Below are 14,023 nucleotides of genomic sequence, written 5' to 3'. Positions count from 1 at the left end.
TGCAGTTTGGTGGGCTGGGGATCTCATCGCTGCTCTTTGCAGATGATGTGGTCCTGATGGCATCATCGGCCTGCGACCTTCAGCACTCACTGGATCGGTTCGCAACCGAGTGTGAAGCGGTTGGGATGAGGATCAGCACCTCTAAATCTGAGGCCATGGTTCTCAGCAGGAAACCGATGGAATGCCTTCTCCAGGTAGGGAATGAGTCCTTACCCCAAGTGAAGGAGTTCAAGTACCTTGGGGTTGTGTTCGCGAGTGAGGGGACAATGGAGCGGGAGATTGGTCGGAGAATCGGCGCAGCGGGTGTGGTATTGCATTCAATCTATCGCACCGTTGTGACGAAAAGAGAGCTGAGCCAGAAGGCAAAGCTCTCGATCTACCGGTCAGTTTTCGTTCCTACCCTCACCTATGGTCATGAAGGCTGGGTCATGACCGAAAGAACGAGATCCAGGGTACAAGCGGCGAAATGGGTTTCCTCAGGAGGGTGGCTGGCGTCTCCCTTAGAGATAGGGTGAGAAGCTCAGTCATCCGTGAGGAGCTCGGAGAGAGCCGCTGCTCTTTGCGTCGAAAGGAGCCAGTTGAGGTGGTTCGGGCATCTGGTAAGGATGCCCCTGGGCGCCTCCCTAGGGAGGTGTTCCAGGCACGTCCAGCTGGGAGGAGGCCTCGGGAAGACCCAGGACTAGGTGGAGGGATTATATCTCCAACCTGGCCTGGGAACGCTCAGGATCCCCAGTCGGAGCTGGTTAATGTTGCTCGGGAAAGGGAAGTTTGGGGTCCCCTGCTGGAGCTGCTCCCCCCGCGACCCGACACCGGATAAGCGGACGAAGATGGATGGATGGATGGATGGATGGATGGATGTTTGGGGGAAATAAGCTAAGACGGTCTGTTTGTGTTGATGGCCTATAACTTTCAAATTTCAAGATACAAGAAGGCTTACTGTTGGATTTCTAGAATATAATAGAATAATCTGTATTGCACCAATGCAGGACATCTGTCTGTGTATCAAAAATAACACCCACAGCAAAATAGGTCAAATAACACAGGAATAAAAAAGAAACAAATCATCATCAATACATAAATATGAGTGCAAAGGTTGATAGCCTAGAACTAAATTAAAATCTCCCAGCATGAAGATATTTTAATGCAGTCTGTTTATTATTTTGATTGTAATTGGTAAAAATGACCCTTGTATATCTTTTTGTTTAATGGGCCTGAGAGTTCCCAGTGGTTTTACTGAGACGTTTAACCTTACAGACATTAATTTAAAATACCACCAGTAGGTGTCAGTGGCTACATTGTTAATAGCTATAGTGACGGCTAAAGTTGAAAGAAAATGCATATTTATAGATATAAGTGTTGTTACATCCAAAAAGCTGTAACTTCTATGTATGTATAGTATGTATGTACTTAAATTTCTCATTGAAGTCCCAGCAGCTCCTTGGTTGTTTCCCCCTGATATAATCATGTCTGAAGCTGCATCATGGCTTTTGTCTCCATCTCCTCTTCTGCATCTCTGCCAGTCACTGACAGGGCTCGGACCCTGCTCATCGTCAAACAGAGGCTCCATGCATTGATTGTAGAGATAACCTGACACGAGTTGCACCCTGAGTTCACTCATCTGAACGCTCACGAGTCTGCAGGATTGACAGGGCATGTGAAGGACCTTTAGAATAATAATGATAGAGTTGGAAAGCAAAAGATCAGAGGAGGGCTCCCCATGTCAGAGCTTCCTAACAAAACGCTCTATATCTCTTTGAGACATCAATACAGACATAGGCGCATTCCTGTACGCGCGTAACCGGTCTCACGTCTGCAACGTGAACGCGTTCAGCGGAGAGCGGGTATAAGTTAGCAGCAGGTTTGATATTCGCAGGATATTCGTTTTCGACCTGCCCCCATTCAGTGTCTTCAATAAAATTCCACTACTTTACTAGTGTAGTATGTTGAATACAGTTTAGGAAACTATCAAAAAAAAAGATCACAATGGTATTTCTTGTCGCTACCGATTTACGAGCAAAAACAGCACTTCAATCTACGTTCTGGCTGTGGGCTGAGTTAGGGACCGTCTACAAATTACATTGCTCAGGTTGACATAGACAAGGCCTACTGGGATTTTTCAGGAAAGAAATCACCAAAATTCTATAAAAAGACATTTTCTCATTCTGATTGCTGTAGTAGTTGCCAATGGTAAGCCTTTACTTACTACAGGTCATATTTTTGTCATATGTCACATTATAGTGAAACGGGATGGAATTAAAAGTTAAAAATATTCACCAAAAATCAACAAAAGTACATTTTCTCATTCTGATTGCTGTAGTAGTTGCCAATGGTGGATTGCTAGTTACTACAGGTCATATTTCTCTCATATGTCACATGATAGTGAAACAGTATGAAATTAAAAGTTTCAAATATTCACCAAAAATCAACCAAAAGTCATTTTCTCATTCTGATTGCTGTATAATTGGCTCCAATTACCAATTAAATGGTAGGGTATGGCTCCAATGATGTTTGTTGTACGTCTTGACATGCTACATATGTGTACCAAGTTTTGTGACTGTCAAACGCACCGCAAGGGCTCAATTTTTATTTTATTTTGTAGGGGCCGCTAGCGAGCCATTTTTGTGCGCCTATCCCAGAAACCCTTAGAATACGTACATTTTCACCAGAATTGATGCAACTGCCAATTTAGGTGAGTTTTTGAGTATGTTAAGCCCCTCAAAAAGGCGATTAATTAGCTGGACGAAGGAAAAATAATAATTCCTTCAGTTTTAAAAGGGCCTTCGCCGCAGTCGGTGCTCGGGCCCTAATTAGTTTTTCTCATTCTGATTGCCCTCATATTTCCCAGTCACTTCCTGCTACTTAATACAGACTATGGTTTCCTAAAACAACAAGTTATATGGAAGCAGGACTCAATTTTCTCTAAAAAAATATTCCCCAAAATTCAATGAAATATTTTTTTCTCATTCAGATTGCCGTAGTCCTTACCAAACTCTCACTGCTACTTACTACAGGCCATGGTTTCCTGAAACAACAACTTATATATCAGGACTCAATTTTCTCTCAAAAATATTTTTGCTGAATATTTTAAACTTTTAATTCCATCCTGTTTCACTATAATGTGACATATGACAAAAATGTGATGTGTAGTAACTAGCAGTCGACCATTGGCAGCTACTACAGCAATCAGAATGAGAAAATGTCTTTTGGTTGAGTTTTGGTGATAATTTTAATCTTTTAATTTCATACTGTTTCACTATAATGTGACATATGACAAAAATATGACCTGTAGTAACTAGCAGTCCACCATTGGCAACTACTACAGCAATCAGAATGAGAAAATGTCTTTTTATAGATTTTTGGTGATTTCTTTCCTGAAAGAATCCCAGTAGTCTATGTCACCAGCCTGAGTAATGTAATTTGTAGACGGTCCCTAACTCAGCCAACAGCCGGAACATAGATTGAAGTGCTGTTTTCGCTTGTAAATCGGTAGCAACAACAAATACCATTGTGATTTTTTTTTGATACAGTGTCCTAAGCTGTCCTCAACATACTACACTAGTAATGTAGTGGAATTTTATTGAAGACACTGAATGGGGGTAGGTCGAAAACGAATATCCTGCGAATATCAAACCTGCTGCTAACTTATACCCGCTTATACCCGCTCTCTGCTGAACGCTTTTAAATGTCTATATATTTTAACATCACAATAGGGTTTTTGCATAATTGTAATATTATTAACCTACGAGTACAATTAATACATTTATAGATTATAAATGTATTATTATAGATTGTCAATTTGTTGATTGTGATTTAACTATGCATCACTTGTCACGTCTCAGCGTTCAGGGGAAATGATGTACACATTAAGAGTATGTAGGGTCTGGAGATGGGATCGGCTGACGGCGGGTTGAGCAAACTCCACCCAGCAGATAGGATCCCTGGCAGGCGGAGCGGGGAGCTGTTTGCTCCGAAAGGGCTCGGGCTGGTTGGTCGGGACGCTTGACAAGTCCCGCAGAAAACTTGAGAGGGGCAAAGTCCAGCCTGAGTGTGAGAGAGACAGAGTGGAAGTTGATGCGTGAGAGCGTGCTGGGGACATAACCACATGTAATTTTAAAGAAATGCTCCAAAGATGGCGGTGGTAATAGCGACTGGAGTTTCAGGTGCCTCCGGAGTGCAAAAAAGTGGATTTGCGGAGGTTTTGGTGCGGGAGCGTTGGCACAAAGTTTTGGTCAGCTTGAACGAGGAAGCGCTCACGTTAAGTTGCGAGGAAAGCTGCGTTAACGACAATGTCAACTCCAACGGCGTTACCAACGGATCTTACCTTGACAACAATAACACCAACTCCAACAACGGCCCCCAAACTGTGCGCACTGCGTTCACGGACCTCCCGGAGCGAGTGCCCGAGGCGATCGCCAACAGAAAGCGGTGCGTTAAGGTGACCAAGCAGGAGATCGGGGGACTTGGGATCAGCATCAAAGGTGGGAAGGAGAATAAAATGCCTATCCTCATCAGTAAGATATTCCAGGGGCTCGCAGCGGACCAGACCCAGGCTCTGTATGTCGGGGACGCCATCCTGTCCGTGAACGGCGTGAACTTGCGGGACGCGACCCACGACGAGGCTGTGCAGGCGCTAAAACGGGCCGGGAAAGAGGTGACACTGGAAGGTAGGCATGCTGGACAGACTGTGTGAGAGAGGATGACAGAAACAATGTGGGACCCAAATAATGAAGGAGCGTTGCGGCCGGGGGTTAGGGAACTAAACTTTTTTTAGCCTATATAAATTGGAAATAGACTATAGTCTACTTCATGCATGCCCCAATTTATTTCATAAACTCCCAAATAATAAGGTTATATTTTAGGAAGTCCACGTGATCGTTATGTGTGTGTGTGTATATAAGTTATATATTTTAGTGAATGATTGTACAGGTGATTGTGCCTGGGGAGTTAAGTGTTAGATCTCAGTTTAGCCAAAGTCTTTCTGTTTTTAGCCTCATTTTTTTATGGAGACCCATATAACCATACTCAAAGATCCCTGAGGGAACTCTGGACCTTAACATGCATGGGGACCTCATCCTTTAGGGAGGGAGAAATGCCATGTAAGTCTGAGCGTCTCTTATCCCTTAGCTTCCTATTTCCTAGACTGGCGTTGGGCTGTTTTATGCACATCATCCATCAGGTCGGTGGTCCTCAGGACACAAAGTTCTGCAAATTACTGCAAGTTTTCTATTCTACCTGCCAGTTGATTGTATTCACTAAGCATCCCAGGTGCAAATCACTCCCTGATTAGAGGAGAATGAAAAGCTGCAGGGCTCTAACTGTTGAAGCCTCTGCTGTAGATGTGATTTACTTTCCAAGAAAGGAGGTACTGATTAATAACAAGAGCGAGAAAGAAATGATGGTAATTGTAATGCACCTGCCTATATTATTCATATCTCATTTGATCAAATCTGTTTTTCTGTTAATTTACAATTTGTTGTCACCAAGCAGTCTCCCAGGGTACAAAAGCTGAAGAAAAAAAAAGTATTCTCTGCAAATGTATTTAATTTACTGCAGAAGAGGGGAAGACACTTTACATAATCATGTACAACTTTTGCAGGACACCCTACAGTAGATTTATTTTGTGAAACAGGCGATCCTTTTGTACAAAAGAACAGTTTAGATTCCTAAGGAAACAGTTATTATGCAACCAGAGATGCCAAGGGAGAATCATGCAAGGTCAAACTCATATGCCTCTTTCCCCCCTCACGCTCAACAAATCCAGCTCTACATTTTCTCAAGCGTCTCATACACACAGACAAATACAGTATGTAAAGTCACACATGCACGTACGCATGCACGCACACATGCACAAACGCACACACGCACACACACACACACACACACACACACACACACACACACACACACACACACACACACACACACACACACACACTTTGATTTCACCTCAGCCTGATGGCAGCCAGATTCCACTATGGAGCAAGAACATAATTTTACCCCCTTAACACACTCACATGTATACACACACACACACACACACACACACACACACACACACACACACACACACACACACACACACACACACACACACACACACACACACACACACACACACAAGTATGCAAGCACAAATACACACGCACACTGGAAAATGTTGCACACAAGTGCCCACTTCTTTTTTTTCTCTTTCTTTTCTGTTCCTGTGAGGACTCTTGGACCTGAGATAGTAAGAACAAAGTGTCTCTCGCTCTTCCTACCTCACTTTCGCACACACACATGCACATTGTCTCTCTCACTCGTATACACATGCAAGCATGAACCTTCCCAGAGGGACACAGGGGCTATTACTGCAGAGGAAAAAGCAAATCCCAGCTGAAAACTTACCAAGATAAGAAACAAGGAGAAAGGGAAGGGAGCAGGCAAGGAGGAAGGGGGGGAATAGATGGGGGGGGCGGAAATGTGAATTTAATGGGGAAGAGGTGCTAAGAGGGAGAGAGATAGAGACTGAACAGAAGGAAAGTTAACAAGGGAGGCTAAGAGGCTGATAGAACGACGACAGCGAGGGTTAACTTAAGGGTAACAGAGAGACAGAAGCTCACCATAAATGCAATTTAACAGAGATCATTTGCATTTGGCAAAGCAGTGTAACATAGTGAGTTTTCAAGCGATTTCATGGATGTTTGGGTTGCTCAACGCGTAACCGTGCACGTTTACTTTAATTTTAGATTAAAAGATGCCTAAAATGAGTGATTTAGTCCCTTTAGTTTTCCTAAGTGTAAGCCATTTATAAGATGTGAGAGAAAAAGACTATGTTACATGAGATCAGGAGGAAACATCGGATTCAATTGTTTGGAGAGATAGTACATGTCTCATGGGAGGTGTGTGCGTTTGTGTGTGTGTGTGTGTGTGTGTGTGTGTGTGTGTGACATTACATACTGTATATGTCTGTAGAGATGCACTGCATTTGTGTGTGTGTATGCAACAGAGCTTGTACAGCCACTTGGTAATCTGTTTATTTTACTGTAGCACTGACAAGCCATCTTGGAAACTCATTAAGAAGATGAGAACAAATTCAGCTAAAATAGGCAGCGACCACTCACTCCTGCCTGATGCAGTCGTAAAAGGGCAGCAGATTGACCCAGTGGTCAAAAACTAAGAGGGACAACGGTTCAAGCCCCCATGTCAGAGAGGATCCGCTTTGTTAAAGTGTCCCCTGAGCAAGACGCTGGCTGTTTGCTGGCCCTGTTCTGTGGCTCAGCATGTAGCCTGACAAGTCAAAAGTGAATTTCCCTTTGGGGATAAATCAGGGTTCTGCTGCTGTGCCACAAAGCTCCTAGCAACTGCAGCCAGTGCCATTTAGGAGGTCCAGTGAAGAGTTGGTTATGCACAAATAATGCCTTCAATTTAATCAAACGATACATAATACAGTTACCAGTTTGTACTTGTACAGAATTTTTAACCCTATACTATACAGCTTGTACAGTGCACTGCAACTTGAGAGTCACAGTAACTTTTATTTTATTAAACAATCAACATACTTTAAAAGAGAAAAAATAAAATAAAACACAAATATAAAACAATATCATATACAAATCAGTCCGATTCCCTCAAAGAACACAAAAAGGATGAGTTCGAGAAGGAGCAGGCAGAAGCATAATGCTTAAAATATCATATTATCACTAACAATTTATGAAATTGTAGGTCATAAAACAACCCACACAATACGACAACATACATCAATACACTTACTTAGAAACAGACAATCTTCAAGCAGCAATTGGCCTCTTTCACTTGTCATAGTAGGAAAAACAAAAGGTGTTACTAAAACACTAGTGATGCCTCTGTTCTATTCAAGTGTCCCAGTAGTCACGACAGAACCCTGAAACTGAAGCAAATGAGTGGAATTCAGCCTGTGCTTTTCCTACTGTGACATGTCAAAATGTCTTTAGTGAAAAAAAGGCCCAATAGCCATATGTGTGTGGAGAGAAAGTATGCAGTATTTGAACATCTCTCTCAAAAATACACAAAAGACATAGTGACCTTAGTCAGCAGATCCTGCCTTCTCTCCAGATATCAGTGCCCCCCATAGAGAACCTGTGAGATGCCCTGGATAGCAACATTAGCAGGCGTGACCCCTTTACTTGCCTGTGGTAAACAACTTCATAAGTCCCTGGTGCAGGACTAAGAGAACTTTACAGGTGTCAGTCGTGGCTGCAAGAGGCGGTCACGCAAGGATAACCGTTTTTAATGTTCACAGCTGTCCCCTTGCACTGTTTTGTTTTCCTTTTGTATTGCTGTTTTATGCAGTGATGATTGAAAATTCAGTCCAACCATGGGGGTGTTAAGTTTATTTTTTCCTCAGTGTGAAGAGCTATTTGGTTAAAGTTAAAAAGAGAGGAGAACAGTACCTTTGGAGAATTGTGTAGCTCAATTCATTTGTGTTTATAATTAAAACTGGATAGTCTCACATGTAAAAAAATATTTCAAAATTTAGATTATGGAGTGTTTTAGAGCCAGAAGAAGATATAGATGATGGACACAAGGAGAGGTCAGATTATTTATTTAGAACATTTTTGTATTATGCTGATTGCACCTAGGTGATCATTCATTGAGTCACGTGTGGGCTGAACAAAGCCTTCCCAAGGCTGGCTTGATGCCAAGAGGCTAAATTGATTTTCACTGACCTCAGAGTAGTCCAGGTTGTCTCAGTAGCCAGTGATGTTAAGGATACTCAGTATATTTGTCTTATTTAGGGTGTGAAAAAAATGATTCAGCATTTTTTTCAGTAGCATGTAATGCTGTAGATAGCTATTTTATGTATGTTGTGTAGCTTTCTCCCTTTGTGGGAAGTTGCCAGACAAAAGCCTGCTGGGTAGAGTAGTAAATATGTTTTTGGTATGTCAGTATTAGCATACTCAAGGAATGTGTATGCATTAAAGCTTAAAAAAAAGTGCAAGTATCTACAGTAATACGGTATTTGAGAATCTAAGCCTCATAGTTTTTACTAGTTTATGTAAAGTAACTTCTCATGTTTTGCCACTGGTCAAACACAACCCTTGAGTTGATGAAATTGACACGTTAATACAAGCTCTGCCCGGCGTTGTTATTGCCTGTTGAGCTTTCCACTCTCGCACGGCACACATGCAATTTGCAGTGTAAACAGTGGTGGATTTACCATAAAAAATCTTTGTCATTTTTTAAACACTGCATTTTTAATATTGATAGTGCATCACTGCCCTACAAAGGCTAAGAGCAGTATCTCCAATTTTTCAAAAAAATCTTTTTTGCACAAATAACAAGTGGAGGATCTGCTCTTCAATCTGTTAAAATTTCATATGGCTACCTAATAAATTTCTTATATAAATTTACATTTTTAATTTGCAGTTTGTATAGAAAGTAAGTCTGCCTTGGTTGAGTAAAACCAAGGCAGAATGCAGTATCTGCCCGTACTGCAGTCTGCCTTGGTTTCACTATGATACTGCAGTTTGCCTTTGTATCAGTATGAACATTGTTGCAAATAGCTAAGTGGCATGAGTCAGGTTTTATAGCATACAGTTACTGTATGCTATAAAAACCTCTCTCAGAGAAGAAAGGAACTGTCAAAATGGCTTCACTTTTACGTGAAAAAATGCTGGTGAAACTTGCCTTAAACAACAAGGTACCCAAAATTGGTAAGTTTTAAACCTCTTAACCCTTTTTTTTGTCAGTTGTGTCTGTTTACCTCTTTCTAGCTAGCATTAGCTTTTTTACAGCATTGGGATAGCAACAATACCCTGGGGAATACCTTAGAGAAATTACCTTAAAAAGGTCAAAATTAACGTGTAATACTGACAGCTAGTGTTTAAAAAAAGTTACTGAAGTACAAATTTAAAATACTGGAGAGAGACGTCTCCCCCGTCCCCAGCCCAGACTCAAGGGGAGGAGTTCATTCCCTGAATGATTAAACTTAAACTGTTTGTAATTACATGTGAAGACCTATTCCCAAACTGAAATAAAAGCAATACGTTAATGATTGCCATAAAAGACAGATCTTTTGTGATACAATTAAAATATATGAATCTAATAACGCTTGTGTTTTTTGTTTGTTATATAATAAATATTATATAAATAAATATAATATAATAGTAATAGTTTGGTAATAATTAACATATACTGTACTTTGACAATACTATAAGCAGCAGTGTGCAAAGGTTTTGGTGTGCAGCAATGCAATATTGCTTGACATGAAGGTCTACAAGAATACCCAATTGATTTTGTTCATATATGTTTACATACATTTTTATAAATGACGGAGTTGTGCCATTGTTAAGGCATCAAGCAGCAAATCTGTAGAAAATGTAGTAAGTGCCTCCTCAATAAATTATTTGATTTGATTTATGATATAAACAAGTGATTATGATCAATTGCTACACTTACTGCTATATGTTATTGTATAGCCATGTAAGTATATGCAGTAATGCAAAGGCAAAGCGCAGTATAGCCTATAAAACTACCAAATTTTGCCTGACTGTCAAAAAACTAAATGTTTAATATTCACCTCCCTTTGATCTATCTAATTGTACCCTTTGTTGTTAAATGTAATTGGATGCTTATATTTGGTGTAAGAAAAACACAAAAAGCTGTTTTTCTCAGTTTGGCGTTTTTGCTGATACTGCTCTTTGGCTTTGTAGGGCAAATCAGATGAGTAGTGCATCAAAACAAGTCCAAAAAGCCTAAATATGAAGGAAGAAGAAATGAAGAACTGAAAGCCAGAATACAATAAAGAACATCTGCCACACTTCAGCAGACAGGAAATGAGTCAGTGTCTTGTAAGCTCCTCTGTCGATCCCCTAACAAGCCATACCTGTCATCATCTGACTGGATGGGTATGGTGTGTATATGTGCTGCTGTCAGCAGTGTGATACAGAATGTGTGTCTAGGAGCTTGTGTATATCTGTGCAATCAAGTTAAGTCAGCAGTGTAGTCTAGACCAATGCTACAGTCAATGGTATGTTGTATGTAGTTGAGTGTGCTAAGTGTGTGTGTGTGTGTGAGAGAGAGAGAGAGATTAAGCAAAAGAGAGTCGATGTGTCTACCAGCTGCTTGTGTATGTCATTAGAGAAACTATCATCTCCTCCGCTTTGTGGAGTCTGACTCAGAGCGGGAGAGGATGACGATAATAACTGTAGCGTTGCAGTAGTGATTGTTGTGGTGAAGGCAATAGATTGAATCATTCATTCCTCTGTGAAAGTTTTAACAGCCAAAACAAAAGCTGAGCGTTAAAGCTCATCTGTTTTTCCTGTTGTCTTTGTTTGAAAAAGACAAAATGCCTTCCCCCTCGAGGTGTAAGCAGTGGGTTTGTTTTTATTCTAGTTTTCGCCAATCGTCATCAGAAAACTGAACTTTACGGTGGCTAAATTCTTCAGGTTAGGACTTAATTGGAAATGTGAAAAAGATTTTAACAGGATGTCCAAAAATGACACGAAATAACTAGTCTGTTCTTTGCTGTCTTCACTGACTTCTGTTGAATCCGTGACACTCTAGACAAGTCAACAACCTACTGTAAAAACTACCATCTGTTCACACTTTCTGTGGTTGTGGTTTTGAGCAATCATGGTGGTTTATGTTGTCATTTACTGACATGTATAAAGTACTAGAGACCCAGACTTGAGTAAAAGTACAAGTGCTCTATCAAAAAAGCGACTTGAGTAGAAGTTGGAGTGCTCTTAAAGCACCTCACTTAAGTGGAAGTATTCAACATTCTAGTATTGCAAGTAATTTATTTTAAAATGTACTACTCAAGTACTGAAAGTAAAAGTACAAGTATTGTGTTATGTATTTATTAAAGAAAGCAGTCAAAAGTTTGAATATCATATTGTTTATATATTATATATATATTATTATTGTTTATATTATGTTTAAATATGGATAAGCAGGACATTAGATTATATGTAAGATGTTGGTTATGAGGATGATGCACTTACCTTTAGTTACCGTCAAGCTTTCTGTCTTATTTGTTCCTTTTTTCATATAGAGTATCAAGCAAAGCATGTTTTAATGGGATGGATGTTCATGGTAACGGCAGCATTCACGTAATATAGTAAACAAGCCAATTTTTTCACCACAGATAGTCAATTGTAAGTCAATTCGGACAAAAGCATCTGCTAAATAAGTTTGATGTAGTATAAGGTAATTTACGGCCCTAAAAATATCACACAAACAAAAAAAGCTCAGCCTCAGCAGTATGTGAGAATATGTGGGATGTGAGTTGTTTTTCTAACTGCAGTTTAACATATTAGGCAGATTTTGGGCCGTTAATAATCAGGTTATTGTTTAGTGTAATGGAGATGTCACATAAAATGTGTCCTTCTGAACACACTGTGTGGTTGTAGGCATCAAGTGTTTGCATCTTCTTATTTGACTTTTTGCAAATAAGCTCTTGAGCTCATCTTTCCGTTCAGTTTCTTTGTACTTGTATACTCATCTACCAAAGTGACTGAAATTTCAACATTCACATACTCATAGCCCTATTTACAGTCAAACTATTTATCAGGATGTTTTCATACAGAAAACCTATGGCTATTCATTTTCTCTGATCTACAGGTTCAGCTCACTTTTGCTATCTCTTCAATCTCTTCAGATCCATGTCTGTTTTTGTGTAAACACATTTATTCTTCTCTACTTACAGTACCTAAAGTTAGAGCCTGCAGAGAGTTAGTAACTGTTTGACATCATGTTCAGAGAGTTCGTTGTCAGCGAGTAATTCTGCCCACGCAATTGCTTCGTCAAATTCCTTTTATAAAAAGTCCTTCACCTTAGTTACTATTCATTTGAAATCTTTGAAAATATTTGTCCAAATCTTACAAAAAGATGCCTTGAGGGTGGATTTGTAAAGGCCTTTTGTGCTGCAATAGTATCCAGCTACCTGCTCAATGCCGACACAGAGTAAAAGCCTTCATTCTGCTATCAGAGGACCCTTTTTCTCCTTTTCTACCTCTTTGCCCTGCTCTGTTCTCTTTTCACTTTCTACTAATGTTAAGCTGTCTACTTTATCTCCCACAGGCTTAATTAGAGGAGGTATTTTTTTTCCCCCTTTGGTACATTTTCTCACCAAATACAAATCCCCATTTAAAGCATATGGTAGAAAGTCCAATGACTTCAGACCTCATTAAATACTGTTAAGGACTATTGAGTGAAAAAGACACAATGACGCTGATATAGTAATTACACCTTGTAGTATAGAGTGGTGTTTGTGTGTGTGTGTGTGTGTGTGTGTGTGTGTGTGTGTGTTGGGGGTGCGCAAACACACGTTGAGGAATGTGAATGAACAAGTGTGTGTATGTTTTCATTGTGAATGTGTGTTGTAAACACAACTGAACTGAACATTTTTTGGACAATGTACTGTGTACTGTAAATGGGGCTGAGTACAGTTCAAACAAGTGAATGGTTTTTAAATATCATCAATGGAAGTGGCATTTTTTATGGTGAGTTGAGCAGCTGTCTGTGGTGATACATTGCCATTCAGACATCTGCATTATGACTACTAAAACAGCAAGCCACTGTTTCTAAATATTTAGTTGTGTCTGTATGTGCGTGCTCTCACTTTGTTTCAAGCCCGAGCCAGAAAAATTGGGAATTAAAATCAGACAGATGGGGGAGGGCAGCCCCTCATTTGGATCGTTTGGTTTGACTTATGTAACGGCCCAAACAGTACGAGCGCTATATTCTCTCCAAGTTCTTATCGTGCTATTGAGGTTATTGTGCAGAGTTCGCCGTGTTGCTGCTGTAATGGAATTGAAACACGACCCAAGGGAACACATTTAAACACTTCTACTGTAATGATCACATGGACTCCACCCCATTTATTTTCCCCTCTGCTGGAAACAGTTACAGCTCTATTTCTGGGCACAGAGACCCGGGTTTATGAGTTTACATTTCCTCCCACCGGACTGTCATTGTAAATGTTAACTGAAAACAAATCACCCACTAAACATTATGTTTGTGTAATAGCTGCATATGATTTGTTTTTAAGTTCAGAAAG

General features: G+C 40.3%; 1 protein-coding gene across 2 annotated transcripts in view; it reads left to right on the top strand.

Annotated features, from left to right (window-relative positions):
- The first annotated feature begins 3,435 nt into the window (after positions 1-3,435).
- sntb1 (syntrophin, basic 1) overlaps positions 3,436-14,023 on the top strand; it is a 44,583-nt gene continuing 33,995 nt past the window's right edge. The window contains exons 1-2 of one of the 2 annotated variants that reach the window (XM_028580745.1): positions 3,436-3,596; positions 3,840-4,664. In XM_028580745.1, the coding sequence (XP_028436546.1) occupies positions 4,130-4,664 (535 nt within the window). In that variant the 5' untranslated portion in view covers positions 3,436-3,596; positions 3,840-4,129. Of the gene's footprint in view, positions 4,665-14,023 lie in introns of both variants that reach the window. The other variant, XM_028580747.1, reaches the window with a different exon arrangement.

This window comes from Perca flavescens, chromosome 6 (assembly GCF_004354835.1).
Source record: "Perca flavescens isolate YP-PL-M2 chromosome 6, PFLA_1.0, whole genome shotgun sequence".
NCBI lineage: Eukaryota > Metazoa > Chordata > Actinopteri > Perciformes > Percidae > Perca > Perca flavescens.
This window is presented reverse-complemented; position numbering and strand designations above follow the sequence as displayed.